This window comes from Sciurus vulgaris, assembly GCF_902686455.1.
Source record: "Sciurus vulgaris genome assembly, chromosome: 7".
Lineage (NCBI taxonomy): Eukaryota > Metazoa > Chordata > Mammalia > Rodentia > Sciuridae > Sciurus > Sciurus vulgaris.
Window position 1 is genome coordinate 63,933,393 of NC_136467.1, and position 19,973 is coordinate 63,953,365.

General features: G+C 34.7%; 1 protein-coding gene across 1 annotated transcript in view; it reads left to right on the forward strand.

Annotated features, from left to right (window-relative positions):
- ASCC3 (activating signal cointegrator 1 complex subunit 3) overlaps window positions 1-19,227 on the forward strand; it is a 449,567-nt gene extending 430,340 nt beyond the window's left edge. The window contains 5 exon segments of the mRNA XM_079148642.1: window positions 9,955-10,106; window positions 12,029-12,176; window positions 15,421-15,630; window positions 17,239-17,414; window positions 17,509-19,227. Of these exon segments, the coding sequence (XP_079004768.1) occupies window positions 9,955-10,106; window positions 12,029-12,176; window positions 15,421-15,630; window positions 17,239-17,414; window positions 17,509-17,656 (834 nt within the window). The 3' untranslated portion in view covers window positions 17,657-19,227.
- The last annotated feature ends 746 nt before the right edge of the window (window positions 19,228-19,973 follow it).

The window sequence follows — 19,973 nt, forward strand, 5'->3', positions numbered from 1 at the left end:
GGCGGCGGCAGCAGTGTGTGTGTGTGTGTGGGGGGGGGGGGGGGGGGGGGTTGAGGACATGAAGTGTATCCAAGTCAAAAAGCATGCCTTAACTTTAGGAGCCTCTCATCCAATACAAATTTCCTTCTAGAGGTTGTTTGTTTTCTAAGTTTTCACTATTTTAATCTTTTTCTTCGTTTTGTTTTTGCTGTTACTGTTTTGTTTTGCTTTACCCTGTATATATTCAAGTACTTCAGAAGTTCTTATGCTTCCCATATAGGGAGGGGATCTAGGTTTTTTGCCTCTTCCTTTCACCTTATCTTTTTTTCTCTCATTCCCTCTCTTGCTCTCTCACTGAAATAGAGGCAGATAACACACAACATCTTAATTTCACCTTGCCCTCTGCAACTCTTCAGTTGGCTAATTCTTCTTACTTCCCCCAGTAAGAGTAGACCTCCTTGGGTCTCTCCAACCACTTCCTTCTCAGACTCCTACTTCTCCCATCCATGTTCTTCTTTACTTTCATGGTCCATAAGATTTATTTTCAACTGTCTCCCAAACTCTAGATCTCTTTCCCCATCTTCCTTAAGCACCAGTTCATAGCCTTCAGCTCTCCATCTTCAGCTTCATCATAGTAGCTTCAACAAATAAACTTATATACATCATAATCACATGCATCCCAAACTCCTCTACTCTCATAGCTATTATATTCAAACTACTTCAACCCCACCTTCATAATAACATCCTCCCAGTCACCACTCTGGCTGCAGCATCTTTGTCAATTAGCTTGACTGAACATTTCTGATACTATGACCTGGGATCTCTTTTCTCCTTCCTGATCCCTCAGTTTATTCCTCGGTCCCATTATAACCTCACTTGCCACCCTAATAGTGTCAGTCCCAGAGTTAGCCATTTCAACAGTTATACCAGAGTTCCCTAAATTATCTTACCTCCTTGGGTAACACATGAATTCTCTGCTTTCATACCCAAATTATCCATTATTGCTATAAACCACAAAGCACTGCTAATTGTTGCTACTGCAGAGTTGTTGAAACTCACAACTGCTTTAGATTTGGTTTTGTTTTTTTTTTCCACATCATTCATTCTGCCAGTAATTATTGCAAACAGTTTTTGTGTTCCTCTATGGTTCTTTCTCCCAGCTTAAGACATCACCTCCAATTTACAGAGATTATTGAAACCCCCTGGTCTCAGTATCATCAGTTTCTAAATCACAGAAAGCCTCATCTTCTGAACTCAGGAGGGTCTTTTCTCCATACAGCTTATTTTATATTTAGTATATTCTACTCCTGACCTCAAGGATATTATAGCTCACCTAAAACAATAGAAAGCAAACTTCATAAAAACAAATAATTATATAGTATGAGTATATTAGTATTTAATCACTGAAAGAGGAAATCTTACATAGAAGACAGAAGCTTTAAAAAGTACCTAATCACACAGCTTCTTTTTCTTCCACATATCATTTATTTTGAGGGCTGTGTAGAAGCTTATTAAGATTAGTAATAAAACAACAGTATTTATGGAACACCAGAAATGTGCCAAAGAACTTAAGACAATGGATTGTCTCATTCTATTAATAATCCTACCTCAGCTGTGATATATGTCTCCATTTTACAGAAGCGGAAGCTGATGTATAGACAGTTTAAGGAATGAATGGAAGTCCTCTGATTTGGAAGGATAAATACATAACATTTCACTTAGTTTCTCAGAAAGACTGGTGGTACTTCTTGATTAAAAGAACCCTTTTCATTTAATAAAATTTGTTCAAATTCTGAAAAAAAAATTTAAAAATTAAAAATTTAAAAATTAAAAAAAATTTTTTAAACGTACCTAATCAAATTCAATTTTTCAGATGAGGAAAATAAATACCAGGAGTTAAGGGATTTGCCCAAGGTGTCACAGTTAAATTAGAAGCACAGAACTCTAAACTGTCATTCTAAATCTCTTTCTAGTATACCACACATCACCTTCAAATCAGTATCAGGTATTCATGAATTATACTATTGTTTACACTTCATCCAAACTTTAAAAAACCAGCCTTCATTTTCTTCAGTTCCACATCTGCAGATTCAACCAATGGTGAATTAAAAATATAAAGGAAAGAAATTACATCTGTACTGAACATGTTGAGCCTTTTTTTTAATCATCATTATTTCCTGAACAATCATTATAACATCTAATTATGTAATGGGATTTTTTTATTTTTTATTTGTTCTATTTAGGTATACATGACAGTAGAATGCATTTTGACACATTGTATACAAATGGAACACAACTTCTCATTCCTCTGGCTATACATGGTGCAGAGTCACTCCAATAATACAATCATACATGCATATAGGATAATGTCTGTCTTGTTCCACTGTCCTTCTCACCCCCAAACCCCCTCCCCTCACTCCCCTCTGCCCAATCCAAAGTTCCTTCATTCTTCCCTGGCCTCCCCGCCCTACCCCCCATTATGGATCACCATCTGCTTATCAGAGAAAACATTTGGTCTTTGGTTTTTTGGGTTTAGCTTTTACTACTTAGTGTGATATTCTCCAATTCCATCCACTTACCTGCAAATGCCATAATTTCATTCTTCTTATAGGCTGAGTAATATTCCATTGTGTATATATACCTCATTTACATAATGTTCACATTTTATTTAGTATTGTGAGTAATCTAGAGAGAATTTAAAGCATATAGAAAGATACATACAAAGTCTACACCATTTTAAATAAGAAATTAAGCATCTATGAATTTTGGCATCTGCCAAGGTTCTACAACCAATCCCTCACATATACTGAGGGATGACTGCTTTAAATGTTCTGTTTTGTCAGGAAACCTTCTCATATTTCCATTTTAACAGCTATGCCCATTTCTCATAAAATGTGTAATTCTAATTTATAACCCCATTTAAATTCCACACACCTTCCATATTACCCTGAATGTCATTAAAGAAAATCCTTTGGAGTCAGGCTCCACAGAATTCAAATCTCACTTACCAAAAATATGCAGCATTAGACATGTTTCTATACCTTTTTTGGCCATAATGTCTCCATCTGTGAAATAGGTTTAAATTCAGTATCTTACATGAAACATTTTGCAGAATTTTTGGCAAATGGTAGACACTTAAGTATTTGTTCTTGTCCTTGAGGGTCCTTAGGTACCCTCCTCCATTATCCTTTCCTGCCTTTCCAGACCTGATAAGCCCAATTCTGCTATCCCTACCTCTGCCACAGGAATTGCTCATGTAAATCTTTTTTTTTTTTTTCGGTTTTTTTTAAATTTATTTTATTGTAAACAAGTGGGATACATCTTGTTTCTCTGTACATGAAGTAGAGGCGTACCATTTGTGTAATCATACATTTACATAGGGTAATGTTGTTTGATTCATTCTGTTATTTTTCCTTCCCCCCACCCTTCCCACCCCTCTTTTCCCTCTATACAGTCCTTCCTTCCTCCATTCTTGCCTCCCTCCCACCCCCCATTATGTGTCATCATTCACTTATCAGTTTTGACAGCCCAGTTTGAGACCAGGATTTCAGAGTCCAGAGCTCCGGCTTACTTTCTGTCCACAGCACATTTTCACCCAAACTTCTCACCTGGCTTCATAGTAGCACCTCGGTTAAAATGTGTTCAAAACCAAATTCATCACCTCCTTTACAATCCACCCCTCTTCATCAAATGACAGATAGCCCCACCATTTCTATTAATCATTATAAGGGGTATTTTTTGTTACATTGTAATTCGATAAATGTATACAGTACTAGAAATCACATTTCCATGTTACCATGACTGGAGATGACGAGTAATTTTCAACCAACAATCAGTTGAAATTGGTTCCAACTTGGTAGGAGAAAGCCTTATGAGGTCAGCCCCCATCTTTTTTCCCCTGTACTTAGAATCATTCTGATCTTGCCTTTTAGGTACTGTGCCAAGTAGAAAGTGGATAAGAGGTGAAGGGGGATTCAGTATTTGCCTAATATTAATGTAAAGCTGCTAAAGAATGTCCATGCTTATTTCTCCTCAGTGTACTAAAGCAGCCTTTTGTTGAGCATTAGACCTCTGTAAAGGACTTTAAGGTAACTTGGAAATTCAGCCATATTGTCCAGCTGTTGCCAAAGCCAGGCTCTGGAGAGGAGCATATACCTATTAGACCTTATCTGCTAGACAGACCACTATAAAGGTAGTGAGATAGAATCCTTCTTGGACTCAGTCATATAAAGGTGTTTGCTACCCAGATCCTCCAGCTCATTTATCTAGACCATCCCCCTTTCTTAGCCCCAGTTAGTTATGGACCTCTGAAGAGTAACAGACTTGCCCATTCAAATTGAGAACCAGGCTCACGCCTTCCAGTTTGACCTAAGTTGCAGGATCAGACTTTGACCTTCTCACCTGGTTTTCTTGTAACTACATGCCTCTTTTGATGGCCCAGTCTGTCCATTCCAACATTTCCTCCTGTCCTTGCATATTCTGCCCTTCTACTGCTGCCCAGTGTAGAAATCAACACCAAAAAGACCAAAGAAAATTCCTTAGAAAGAATGGGTTATTTTAGGGTACCTTCATCTTATCAGAGAGGAATTTCAAATAGGCATCTGTTCATTAGTATCTACTGTGTAGCAGGCAATATATAAAGTACTCACATAGTAGAACATCTCATTTTACCCTCATAGATAACCTAAAAGGTAATATGATATCTTTATTCATTTATTTATTTATTTATTTATTTATTTATTTATTTATTTATTTATTTATTTTTGTTCTTGTTGTTGTTGGAGTACTCAGGTTTATTATGCAGGTGGACCCAGATGAGCTAGTGCTCTGAGCTGAGGTTATACGGGGCTTTTATAGGAAATTTGACATAATTTCTTAACCATTTCTACATTGGTAGGTTTGAATTCTTGACCTATGTGACCAAAAGTCATGCACAGGAATTCTTGTGATAAGCAGTATCAAAGGCAGAACAAAGGCAGTGAAATACCTCCAAGTGGCCTTCACCACAGACCTCAGTTTCTCTAGATAACTGTAAGCTTACATTTCGAAGAGCTATATTTAAAAAAAAAAAAAACTAGCATAGAAAATGCTACAATTTAAACAAATATTTAAACTTGTTTAAACACTCTTACAGAGACCAGTAATTAAGTAACACTCCTACAAAGACCAAAACTACAAAGTAATATTCCCTCTTCATTTCCCCCTTTTGCTGCTTGTCTGTATAATATAAGGCATCAACCTTTATAAGGCTGGATATTTAAGGTCTTCTGTTCTATTGCCTGAGAAGTAGGTCCAGAAGTCAAGATCATCTTTAATTTTATTGCTCCTACACATGCATAACAAACTGGACCAGGCAATTTAAAATGTAAGGGGTGAATATCAGGCCTAAGAGTATCATACTGAGGAGTCCTGCCAGGGGCAAGAGCCAGGCTTCCCACCCAGGTTTACCTCTTGACTTTTTCAAGTCCCCACTATCATGGCAATTCCAGGTCACCTTGACCCATGCTGACCAGTTCCAATTGAATTGCAGACTTTATGCTTAGAAGGAACCATTTTTATCTCCCAGAGTTTCAGGATCTGGTCTCCTGAAGTTAACAGATAGTTTGCTAAAGAATGTGATATCCTGTCCACTTAGGCCAGGCAGCGCTGCAGGTAAATTGCTTCTTGGAAAAGAAAGCATGTGGGGGGCGGAGGGGGGGCTGTAAAATATGATACCCTTCTGTGAGTGAGAAACTTAAGTTCAGTAGGGTAAAGTGATCTTCCTGGATTGTTCATTATAAATCTGTTTCTGACATCAAAGCTTGTGTTTTATCTTCTATTTTGTGCAGCAACTTAGGCAGAATTTATTATAATCCTTAAAATATTTTACCCTATATATGTATATATATTTATATATATACTATATACATATATATATATATATATATATATATTTTTTTTTTTTTTTTTTTTTTGGTACTAGGAATGAACCCAGGGGTGTTTAACCTCTGATCCCTTTTTATTTTTTGAGACAGGGTCTTGCTAAGTTGCTTAGGGCCTCACTAAGTTACTGAGACTGGCTTTGAACTTGCAATCCTCCTGCCTCCACCTCCCAAACCACTGGGATTACAAGCATACGCCATGGACTTGCCCTGTGTTCTTTAATAAAACAGTTATTTTTTGAGTGTCCTTTGCTAGGGATGGAGTTACAAAAAATAATTCCAGATTTTTGCTGTCAAAGAGTCTATAATTCAAAGGACAGATGTGTAAACAAAAAGTCTTACTATAATAATGGGGGGGGCCGGTTCTCAAGAGCAGCAGAGACATAGGAAAAGGACCAAATACATCTGAAAGAATCAGGGAGGTTTCACAATATCAGTAGCATTTAAACTAGACCTGAAAGATGAATAGGAATTTCCCAGGTGAACAAAAGAAATGGTATTTGTTTAAAAACAAATAAATAAAAACAAGTGTACATGTGAGGAAATACCACTAATTTTCTATTGCTCTACACAGAGAGGGAGGTGGCCAGAGAGAAAAGCAAGGACCAGATAGATCAAGGACCAGATAGAGTATAGGGTGTTGACTATCTGTAATGCAGAGAAGTCTTAATTTTGTTCTCCATACAGTATGATGCCATTGAAGAAATTTAAGCAGAGGAATGACATGACTAGTTTTACCTCTTTAAAAATTCAGTTTGGAATAATATAAAGTACAAGTTGAAGAAAAATTATGAGATTGAGAATAAAGGAAATTTATGTAATGTTCCAGAAGAGACAAGGAGGGTCTGTACTAGGTAGTAGGGAAGAGACAACAGGCACAACAGGGAGGGTTCAGCAGAGAAGCATGTAGTAACATTTGCTTCACCACACTTGGGCAGCTTCAAAACCCTTTCTCATCCCAGATTCTTGATCTGCCCACCTGTCTTTTCTATAAACAAAAAATGATAATAGTTTTTTTAATTCGTGATATGACTTTTCATTTGCTTCACGTAATAAGCACTTAGGGTTTTTGTTTTGTATTGTTTTGTTTTACATTTTCACATCTGGATCATACAGTGAAAAATTCTGGGGAAGTCTCATAAATTTTATGAAATCTTTCAACTTCATCATCAAAACTTCAAAGTTAAAAACATATGGTTCATTCATCCAGCTCTTCTAGTATGTTAATTTTTGGTCTGGAATTTATTTCCAGTCAAATGGTAATGTAAAATCACAAGTAAAGTTGCCATAGTTACTCCACATTACAAATTATGATATTGAATTAGGTATAATTATTTATTTTTCTTTTCCTTCTCCCTTAGCAAGACTCGAGAGTTATGACTTATGAACTATTTTTTTTTTCTATAAGTAGCATACATTCATCAGAACCTGCTTGTTTCCTGTACTTCACAGGAAAAACACATTTTTCTTCTTTGCAAGGAAAAAGGAAAAAATGTATCTTCTGGGATTTATTTATGTACTCCTGTACATTCATATGTGTCTACGAGTCATACATACACATAAACACACACATATATACTTATATCTATTATACCAATATTCAGGCTTTATGATTTGTAACTAGCAGGTTAATGGGTACTAAAAATCATTTTAACCATCCTTTGACACTAATCCTGGTATTCAAGAACTTTGATCTATTTCCCTGGAATGTATATAAAGAGATCATAGGTTAGTTTAACCAAATTTATTAAAATAGTTTACTTTTTGTAAATTTGAAAACACATAATTAGAAACTTCTAGCTTAGAAGGAAAATGTGTCTCCAAAACTCTAAGTAGTATGGAAAATTAATTTTACTAAAAACCATTTCTTAAAACTAATCAATTTTTTATCAAGATTTTAGACTTTACTGTCAGTGATATATTTATTTACAATTAAAGTATCATTGTAATCCTTTGCTAGGTACATCCCAAAATAAAAGAGTAAAAGTCCTAAAACTGTAGGAAATAACTGTCTAAGATCATGATATTAACTTACGTGTCTTTAAGTCAGCATTCTCAGAATCTAATTTAATTGAAATGGCCTTGCCTGTGTAAACTTCTCCTTTGTTTAAATAAGATTTCACTGTTTAGTTTTGCCTTAAGCAAATGCAGCCTTTTGTTTGTCCATAAAACATTTGATTAAATGTATAGACTAATATGAATAGCTTCTCATCATTCCCATGTACCACTGCCAGTTGCCCCTTTGCCTAGTGAGTGGTGTATTATTATCATTGAAAACCAGGCCTCTATTCTTTCTTTTTTTGTTTGTTTGTTTGACTTATTTTCTTTTTTTTTAGTTTTTTTAATTTTTACAGACTGCATTTTGATTCATTGTACACAAATGGGGTACAACTATTCATTTTTATGGTTGTACACAGATTTCACACCACTCCTGTAATCATACATGTACATAGGGTAATGATGTCTATCTCAGTCCAGTATCTTTCCTTCCAACCCCCTCTCACCCCATTTCCTTCTGCACAATCCAAAGTTCCTCTATTCTTCTCTTGCCCCCTGCCACCCTCCCTCCATTATGTATCATCATCCACTTATCAGAGAAAACATTAAGCCTTTGGTTTTGGGGGCTTGGCTTATTTCGCTTAACATGATATTCTCCAGCTCCATCCATTTACCTACAAATGACATAATTTTGTCTTCTTTATAGCTAAGTAATATTCTATATACCACAGTTTCTTTATCCATTCATAAATTGAAGGGCATCTAGGTTGGTTCCACAATCTAGCTATTGTGAATTGAGCAGCTATGAACATTGATGTGGCTGTATCACTGTAGTAATGCTGATTTTAAGTCCTTTGGGTATGAACCAAGGAATGGGATAGTTGGGTCTAATAGTGGGTCCATTCCAAGTTTTCTGAGGAATCTCCATACTGCTTTCCAGAGTGGCTGTACCAATTTGCAACTCACCAGCAATGTATGAATATGCCTTTTTCCCCACACCCACACCAACACTTATTATTGCTTGTGTTCTTGATAATCGCCATTCTAATTGGAGTTAGATGAAATCTTAGGATAGTTTTGATTTGCATTTCTCTAATTACTAGAGATGTAAACACTTTTTCATATATTTGTTGATCACCTGTATATCTTCTTCTGTGAAGTGTCTGCCCAGTTCCTTAGCCATTTATTGTTGGGTTCTTTGTATTTTTAGTATAAAGTTTTTTAAGTTCTTTATAAATTTTGGAGATTAGTGCTCTGTCTGAAATGCATGTGGAAAAGATTTTCTCCCACTCTGTAGACTCTCTTTTCACATTATTGATTGTTTCCTTTGCTGAGAAAAAGCTTTTTAGTTTGAATCCATCCCATTTATTGATTCTTGTTTTTCAGAGCTCTATTCTTAACCTGCTCTTTGGGAAGAATAAGTTTTTGGCAAGGAAACCTTCTCTCTCTTTACCATTATTGATTTTAAATTTAAAAGACTATGAGGGGGCTGGGGTTGTAGCTCAGTGGTAGAGTGCTTGCCTAGCATGTATAAGGCACTGGGTTCAATTCTTAGCACCATATATAAATTAATTAAATGAAGACCCATCAACAACTAAGAAAATATTTTTAAAAAAAGAAAAGACAGACTGTGAGATTTACTTTTTTAAATGCAACTAGTAATATTTTTGATACAGTGAATTATTAAGTATTTGCTTTCAAAGTACACTGAGTTTTTACTCTTCATTTCATTACTAGGTACCAATATATCTGACTAATTTACTACCATAAATTAGCTTAGTATTTAACTATTTGTAGGAAGTCATGGACTGTATGAAGTCATTTATTTCCTATAAATGTTACAGGAATTCAGTTTGCTCTCCCCGTCCAACTGTAGTTTATTTTGTTTTTATTTGGATGAATAGTGATTTAGAGATAAAATGCTTGATTTTTTTTCTGCTTGATTTTTGTTGTTGTTTGTTTGTTTGTTTGTTTGTTTGTTAAGGCTAATGTGAGACTCCCAGTGGGAAAGGGCAAATGCCATGATGTTCTTATAACATGCTTTTTGCATATTCAGGCAATGCTGGATGTGGCTGCAAACCAGGGTTGGCTGGTGACTGCCCTAAATATAACCAACCTGGTTCAGATGGTAATCCAGGGCCGGTGGCTAAAAGACTCTTCTCTTCTTACACTACCAAACATAGAACAACACCATCTTCATCTTTTTAGGTAATTGTTTTGATTTTCAATGTAATTATTTTGTTTTAATTTTTTAATGGATTTTTCTTTTTGGGGAGTGGGCATTGCTAGGAATCAAACCCAGGGCTTCATATATGCTAGGCATGTGCTCTACCATTGAGCTACATCCCCAGTTCCCCCAAAATTCTTTTTTAAAATACATATAACCACTGGAATTTCATGCCTACAGTATTGATTCTTTGTAGTAAAAATATCTGTTTCCCAGAGGAAGACATGACCTTAGTTCCAAGCTGAACCACAATTCATTTTAACCTTCTCCTACCTAAGTTGTTTTCCTTTTGCAACATTGAACATGTTTCTATTTTAACTGCATTTATTCCTGTACATTACCAACTTTCATTTAAGAAAACATTGTCGAGGTGCTTTGTGATCTAAAAGCAAAATAAATTGTGAATTTCTGTTACTGTAGAAAAGGTACCAGGGATCTGAAATCCACTGTCAAAAATAAATTATAAGACTGGAGGGATTTTGGATTACATAGAGGGAAGTGAAAAGTGGAGGGGCGGAGGTATGAAAGATGGCGGAATGAGACAGATATCATTACCCTATTTACATGTATGATTACACAAATGATGTGTATCTGCATCATATACAACCATAGAAACAAAAAGTTGTACCCCATTTATTTACAATAAATCAAAATGCAGTCTGTGAAAATTTAAAAAATAAAAAGTTTTAAAAACAACTAAAAAAAGTAAATTAAATATCAGAATCTGTGCTTGAAATTTATATAGCATCAAATAATTTAACCCTTAGGTCTCACTTACCTTTCTGCAAGTACTTAAGAAAAAAATAAAGTACAATATACAAGTAAGAATGAAAGTATTTAAATGAAAGTGTTTTTCATACCAATGTTTCACAGCAGTTGAGAGATACCTTACAGTCAGAATGTTATTTCAGAGTCATGTTGATAACCAAAACAGTCTGACTTGCCATCATGCACCCTGTGCCTCTTGTAAGCGCATGAAGGGAAGCAGACACTTAAGCCAACCAAATACAGATGCCAACAAGAACCCTCAAGTACACCTGGGGACCCCTAAAAAAAAGTCCCTCATTTGACTCAAGTATACTGGGCTACAGGGTATTACTCCATGATGCTTGAGTCCCTACCACAGGATGTCCCTAGAAACTAACAGACATATTCAGAGAGTGAACCATACTAGCAACAGGTAGCATGGAGAGAAGGCAGATGTATCTGCAGCTGTGTCAGGAGCCCTTCTAGTAAGGTTCCAAAGGTTATGTGAGTTGGATTTGAGCAGTAAAGAAAGCACTTTAAAGGTACGACCTCACACAGCATCTGAGGGAACCTGCTTGGGGCCTAGGAGATTTGGTCCAATTTTCTTGTCACCCTTAAAATCTCAATAATTAATATAATTCCAACTATATTTTCTTCTTACTATAACTTTTAGGTGGCTTATGTTCCTGTGATCTGGCACAACTTATGCTATAAATCTCAAAGATTTCCAAAGTGTGCTTTTAAATTCTGTTCCCAAAAACTTCTCATTTAAAACTTTATTCAAGTAATTATATTAGACATTTGCACATATTCATTAAAAACATGTCAGGGCATCACATCAATACTTTATCTACAGGAAGAACTGTTTCACATTAGTGCCTTCCTATAGAAAGATACCCACTGCCTATGAATGCCTAAATATTTATTGAGCTGATGCATGATTTACAGTTTACACATTTCACGCAGTGATAGTGATACTGCCTTGGGTTGATTTCTTAGAGAATGTTGACCAATATCTAAAACTTAACACAATGGCCTATAAGGAGTTATATCTTAATTTTTTAAGAACTTTTGAGATCATATAAGCCAATGTTGTCAGTAAATCCCATTTGGGCTTTGAAGGAGTTATTTTGTTGGTGTCGATATAATTTCTTAGGAAATGGAAACCAATCATAAAGGGCTCACGTGCTAGGTGCAGAACCTCCATTGAGTGCCTTCCTGAACTGATTCATGCTTGTGGAGGGAAAGACCATATATTCAGCTCCATGGTGGAGAAGGAGCTACAGGCCACCAAAACAAAGCAGGTAAGGCCACCTCTGTCACATTTTGAAAGCTCCCTTACTCTGTGAAGTTGCACCTAGAGTTTTCTAACTTAGGGCATAGTTTTGGAGTCAGGCTTACCTGAGTTAAAATTCTGTCTCTGCCATTTACTAACCATGGAAACATTGTCTATGTCCTATAACATTCTTGTGAAAGTTAAGCAAAACATTATTACATAAACTGCTTTATATAATTCTTGACATAGAATAAGAATTGAACAATGACACTAAAAATAATAACAGTAATAGTAATTAATAGTAGTACTGGCATTATTAGAACTTGTTCAGTATAATGCTATTAAACTGACTTTGGAAGGCTTCATGTAACCTGTCCATCACCAGATTGCATTGTACTCTCCCTCTCTTCGAGGTAGTTTTGCACTTTTTATGCTTAGGTATATTTTCCTACAATTCTCTCAATTTCTTGTTAATGCTCCACTTCTATTTTAATCATGTTATTGTTCCTAGATTCAAAGAATTTCTTTCCAATAAACCCCTTATTTGTAAGTGATATAACTTATATGGAAAGTTAAATCTATGTTGTGAAAGGCAACATCGATCATCTATCCAAACAATCTTTGGAAAGACCAAAAATTGAATGAATAATGCCGGATATATTTGGCTATCTAGACTTTTAAGTCTTAAGCAGTTATACCTTAAGCATGCCAAAGTAAATATTCAGGATTTATAACATGATTATATTGATTTGTATATGCATCTATTAAAGAAACTTCTAAAGCATGTCTCTTTTTGTTTTCAAGTGAAACATTTTTTGAACAAGACTTGGAAAAAGGGTAACAGGCATTAATGTCTGATTGATTGTTCAGTTTCTGTTGAACCCAAAATTGGCATCAAAAAAGTTATTTAAATGTTCATAATAAATGTCTACCTTTCTAACTAAATTACCATTAAAATTATGAATAAAAACAATATATTTAAATCAAAACAAGGTTTCTGTTAGCAACAACAGATTTCTAATATAACATACATTGATTTTTAGCCAAGTTTTAGATGTGATGAAAAATTAGAACATTGTTATAATTAGTTCAGGGAGAACTCAGAAGTAAACTTACTTAATTTATTTGCATAAATTGCCATTCTGTTATCTTTAAAACCAAATGCAAATTGGCTCTGTCTGATATGATGATGGTTATTTGGCTCAAAAGTGCTTCAATTTGCAGAGCAATCTGGTGTCGGCTCTGCAGTGAGGCGATCCCAGGTAACATACAAATCCTGAATTATTCCAGAAATTAGTATGTTTAAAGCATCAATTTAAGTGCTAATTGCAGTAGTAATGAGAAAAAGCAGTACGACTGTGAGATTTGCATCTCCTACCCCATCAGTATGCCTGGAACGGCTGCTGACTGGCAGAGGATTTGGCTGCTAATTAAATAATTGTATGCATGGCAGTGCTCTTGCCTGATTCAATAGATGAAGATTAATCCTCAGATAAATATGTTTGGCTGGTATTGAAATGTCTTAGCAGTTTCTTTAAAAAAGCTCATGTTTTATATACATAAATATACATATATACCCAATAAATATGTGTACACATTATGTTAAAAAATAATTAAGTCCTGCAGAAAGATTATATATAATATATTTTATATATATGTGTGTATAATATATACACACATATATATATATGCCAGATATACATTTGAGAGCTTTGTAAAGTTAACTCTCAATGAGTTGCTAATATCAGAAAACATTATATTGGTAACTAATTTAATGGTACAAGTACAAAAATATAGGAAGTCCTGCTTCCTATGGTGTTACTTGCATTGTTTCAAAAAATTAAATGCTCAGCAGAAATTGTGTATTTAAGAGTTCTCTTGACCACTTTTCTGTGTTGACCAATCTCAGAATATTAATTGATGCAGCTTCTGTACTCAGTGACTGTGGGTTCTAGTAGGAGATAGACCATCATTTGTACTTGAAGTACATTTTGCAGCTTGACAATTTCAGAAATCTAGTTACAGTATAATTTCACATTCACAAGAAAAGTTACAGGATTGGAGTTGAATGGAATTTTTACCTTGGATTTTTTTTTTTTTTAATTCCTAAGTGATAGTTTGGCTCATCAGGGCTACTGCATTTTAATTACATATACTCAGCAGCACTAAAGTCTTAGCAAATAGAAAAATAAAGCTTGTAAGGAAATCCATACCATATATAAAAGAAATAAAAGGAAAACTAAAAGTCCTTATGCAACTTTAAAAACTACCTTAGAAGGTAATGATTGATAAAAGAACCAATGAGAAGTTTTCTTGACCTGTAGTTACCACATAATTGTAGATGTTAGAAGATGACAATTACCTAGGACCTCAAGTTTATTGTGTTGCATGCTTTCCATAGATATAAGAATTCATTCTTTCATTTATTCATTAAGCATTGTTGAGCATGTACTATCTATACTGATTACTCACAAATATCTTTTAATTTAAAAATCAAAAATAAAATTGCTTAAATATTTCTACTCTTTTAATATGTGTGATTTTAACTGGTACTTTCAACATGATAATGCCAAAAATACCTATTTGTTTTTCTAAGATACCCTAGATTTATAGGATTCCCTATGATATACAGATATTTAGAAAAGTTTTCCTTTGAAAATAAATAGAAAAATTTGCAATATGAACAAAAATTGTATAACAAGTGTCAGTGGATTATACTGACATCAGCAGTTGCATCATATTGCAGCACAGATTTTTTTTTTCAGATTTCATTTGTATCCTCAAGTAATGTTTTCCACCTGAAAAGTCATATAAATGTTCAAATAGCTGCTTCTCTTTAAAAAAAGAAAAAAGTTCAGCAATGAGCATTTTTTATTACTTTTTTTAGTATAGTCAATTACTACTCAATATCAAGAGACATTTATAATAAAGAGATTATAAGTTTAGATAATGATAACCTTTTGATTTTTTAAAAAAATAAAAGGATTAGAAGAATATCGTTTCTACATATATACTCACATTCAAGTACACAAAAAACTAGGGAAATTTGAATAATTCAGTGGATTCTATCAGTCAATATCCTGGTATTGTACTACAGGCATTGCTTAATACTGGGTAAGTGATACAAAAGATCTCTATTATTTCTTGCAATTCCATTGAATCCAGAATTAATCTCAAAAATAAAAGGTGGATTTTTCTAAAAGTACACTATTTCTTAGTTGATCATTCCATGTGACATTATTTCTTTGTTGTTTTTCCTTTTTTCTTTTTAGGCATGGAATTTCTTATCTCGCTTGCCAGTGATAAATGTTGGCATAAGTGTTAAAGGCTCGTGGGATGACTTAGTTGAAGGACACAATGAACTCTCTGTCTCAACTCTGACTGCAGACAAACGAGATGACAACAGATGGATCAAATTGCATGCTGATCAGGAGTATGTGCTCCAAGTCAGCTTGCAGAGAGTCCACTTTGGGTTCCACAAGGTATAGTATTTGATTTCCATTCTCAAATATTTCACACCAACTACCAGCATGAGCCACCACACATATCTTTTATATTACTAATGTGTTCGTGTCATTCATAAATCCTGCTTTCTCAACTGGCCTTAACCAGCAAGGGTCAGTCTTTGAGATTAGTCAGTCAGTTCTCATGTGCCATTTTTCAACTCCAGAATATCCACCTTACATTACATAATCATACATTGCTTGGAGTACTGTCTCAAAGTGTGGTTTACAGACTCAGTCTAGCAGAATTTCCTGGAGTGCCTTTTAAAGTGCAGATCCTTGGCCTCACTCCAAACTGACTGAATCAGAACCTCAGGGTCTGAGGGAATCTCAAAACTGATATTCTTCTCTGTGCCCCACGTGATTTTTTTTTCTGGTACCTAGGATTGAACCCAGTGGCCTTGCACACACTAGGCAGTGCTCTGCCACCGAACTACATCCTCCGTCCGCCTTGCACACATGATTTTTAAGGACATTAAAGTTTGAGAAGCACTGCCCTAGAGGCACTTTGGTATAGGAGCCTCATCAGGCCAGATGTAGATGAGATTGAAGCTTTCCCTCTTAGCTCTATTGAATTTGAATAAGATGCTAAGCTTTTCTGAGCCTCAGTTGCCACATCTGCCTGCTTCCTCATTATAATGCATATGAGAGAGCTTTGTCAATTTCATACAGGCCAAAAATTTACAGTACTTTTATTTTAAATTACTGTGCTCTTTTCTGTAGCCTCTGACACCAAAATTAATTATTTAGTCCTCTAAGAATATTAGTACACATAGTGTGGGCAGATTGGTTTTTAGTACCCTAATAATTGAAATAAGAAAAAAATTGTCCTTTTTTTTTTATTATTTTTAGCCCAGTGGATTCAGGGTTTTTAATATCTAGAGTAACCCCTTGGGATGAGTAAACCCCACTGTTTCCATAGACAGAATGGTCACTGTGTATTGTTACAACATCCTTTCAGTACAGATTTCACTTCATTTGATTTCTAATACTAAAAGAAAGGTAAACCAGTGTGAACATGAACTGATAGGCCTCTTGCATTTCAGAGCTTTAAGTGAGAATTTCTAGATGACTTACTATATTCCAGCTTCCAAAAAATAGTAATAATAATAAACTAATCGTGTAATGAAAATAGTAATCATAAAGATAAAATCATGGAGCAAAAATATATTTTTTAACCTTCAATCTCTACTTTACAATTTGATTTAATAAAGTTCAAAAAATTGTAGCTTTTATTCCTAACTCCTATAGAACTACATTACTCTCTGACCCTCTTTTAAAATGCTATAACTGAAGCCTCTTTCCCTGGTATACTGAATGAAATCTCAGGGGAATGTCATTATTAATATGTTTTATGCCATAAAGTCATTGTCTTAAAAACACATTACAATAACCTTGCTTTTATAAAAGTTAGACCAAGAGAAAGACTTCAGGTTTTGTTATTAAAGAATTAAAGACATCCCAGATGGAAGTGTTGAACTGTTTCTTAATGGCCTTCCAGTAAGGCAAGATAGCATTTTAACTACCATCAAGCCATGTGAAAAGTATAGACGTGGTTAATATTTTATCTTTTTTTCTGGGTTACAGGGAAAGCAAGAGAGCTCTGCAGTTACCCCTCGATTTCCCAAATCGAAAGATGAAGGATGGTTTTTGATATTAGGAGAAGTGGATAAGAGAGAACTTATTGCTTTAAAACGAGTAGGATATGTTCGAAATCATCATGTCGCTTCTCTTTCTTTTTTTACCCCTGAAATACCCGGAAGGTAAGCAGAATCTTACCACTAAAGTTATAAAAGAATTAAATGTGTCTTTGATTAGCAAACAGTTTTAAATTTTTGCTCTATTTTCATATTTTAGGTATATCTTCACTCTCTATCTCATGAGTGACTGCTACCTTGGTCTGGATCAGCAGTATGACATTTACCTCAATGTCACACAAGAAAGCATTTCCACACAGGTCAACATGGAAGTCTCCAATGCCTTCACTGACCTGGCAGTAAAATAACTTGACCCAAACAATCCATTTGAAAGAAGTTGTTAAGGAATCTGGCTGTTCAATCATCTAGACAAAGTTGAATTCCTTGATGTTTACTTTGACAGAATCAACTCCTAACCTCAAGACATCCAGGAAACTAATAGTGGCTGCAGTATTGACTCCAGCAATACAAAGTTAGCCACAGTGGCCTTTTAACAAATGTTGCCTTTATAATATTGTCTTTTTCTTTACATGTAAAATGAATGCGCATGTAGAATAATCTTTTAATTTGTGTATATTTGAGGTTATATGAAAGTTATCAATCAAATTTTACATCTTATAATGTACTGTTTACATGAATACTGTTTTTTTCCTTTTTTTAAGAAAATCTACATTGAGGTGTGACAGTGTTAGAATTTTAACTCTGCAGCATAAAAATGTATAAATCTATGAGATGATACACAATGTGTCTTGTTAGCAAAATTTATACTTTGATCTTATCACAATGAAATGATTTCAAGAATTTCTTATAGTCATAAATAATATATGATGTAAAATTATATTACAGAGTTCAATGACAAAAAAAGAGAAAAGAATATACTGATCTTAGAAAAGGTAGATACTATAATTGGTGGAAATAAAATATAGAGTGCAACTTCAAGACAAGTTGACTCAGGTTTTTCTCTTCCCTCCCTTTATGTCCCTTCTTCCTCGTCTGCCCTCTTTTTCTTTCTTTTCTATTTCAAGACTACTGCTAATTTCTCTTTGACATATTTATTTATGCAAGGAGAAAAATACAGTTTAACTCACAAAGTAACATATAGAGGCAATTTTTTGTCTTTATCATCCACTTCCACAGATAGTTTCCAACTATAATAAAGGAAATATCTCTATGTCCAAAAAGTTTCTTCTTGGAAAAATACTGTCTCAAACTAAAATGTTGTTAAAGTTCAATGTCCACATAGTATACATTTTAGTGGAATGAAATTCTGTCTTTGCAAAGTGATTTCTGAATGAATGATTCTTAAATATTTTCCAATATTACTGTCACAAGTACTAAAATATAAGTTTTTCTGCATTTGAAATTTATGGCTTATGTGTGTCTCCTCTTCCATGCTAAAATAAATAAAAGAAGAGAAGAAAGAAGAAGAAAAAAACAGTAGCATGAGGGGAAACAAGCTTTCACTTTCCAAAAATAAAATCTAAATGAGGTGCCCCAAGACTCTCCTGATACAAATTTGTTTCATATAAATTTCCCTGTGCTTTTCTTTTGAAACTTTATTTCCTAATCAAGATGTGTGCCTTTACCATTGTTTTAGTGGAATTAAAAAAAATGAAGTTCACATGTAGACAAAAATCACCAGTCCATACAGGAACCTGTCTGGAAACAGCCTCACCTCAAACGTCCTGTTTTCAGCATCATCTCTCTGTTACGAAGCAGGCAAGTTTTGAGAGGTGGAAGATCTGCTTCACTGATCAAGACACAGTATGTAGGACAAATAACAAAGAATTTCTGTTATATCTGTCAGAGAGAAAAATAGTAACATGACAAATGATCTTAGTTTCAAAATAAGGCACAGAGTACTAGTAAGGCAGGGTGCACTTTGATGCAGAAGTTCACCCAACAAGGTCTTAATACCAGAATATATAAGGAACTCAAAAAAGAGAGCAAGAGAGAAGAAAACTAAATTGAAGAGGACACAAATAAATGGAAAGACATTCCATCTTCATGGATTGAAAAAATTAATATTGTTTAAATGTCCTCATGACCCAAAATGACCTACTATTCAATCATTTAATGCTGATGATTTGAATTGGGGAGGCAGGATGAAAGAGGATTCCAGTTAAAACAGTATTAGCAAGACTCTGAAATAGCCCAGCCTAGAGTGTTCAGCTGGTCTGCATTTTCAAAGTCATAGAAAATGTCTAGCAAACAAAAATAAGTCTGTGAAGTAACCTTGGGTTTAGAGAGTAAAGACTGCAAACCTTATGCACATGCAATGGAATTCCTGACAAAGACATCAATGGTCAGGGCTTGACACAGCAGAAACTTGCTTTAGAAAAATTAATCTGATATAGAGGTAGGAATGGTTTGACCAAGAAAGAAGAGCACTAAGAAAGTCAATGAAAAAACATTCAGAATATAATTCAATGTGGAATATTACTTAATAAGGAGTCCTGAGGGGCCAGAGAGGTTATGACAAAGAATATTTTAAGAGAACAGAGAACCAGTAGAAAGAGGAGACAGCCAGGAGCTTCAGAGGGGAAGCATCCATGTCTGTTGTGGGTAATGGGTACTAAATAGGCAAGAAAGGAAGCAAGAACCAAGTCAAGGGTCCTGACTTTG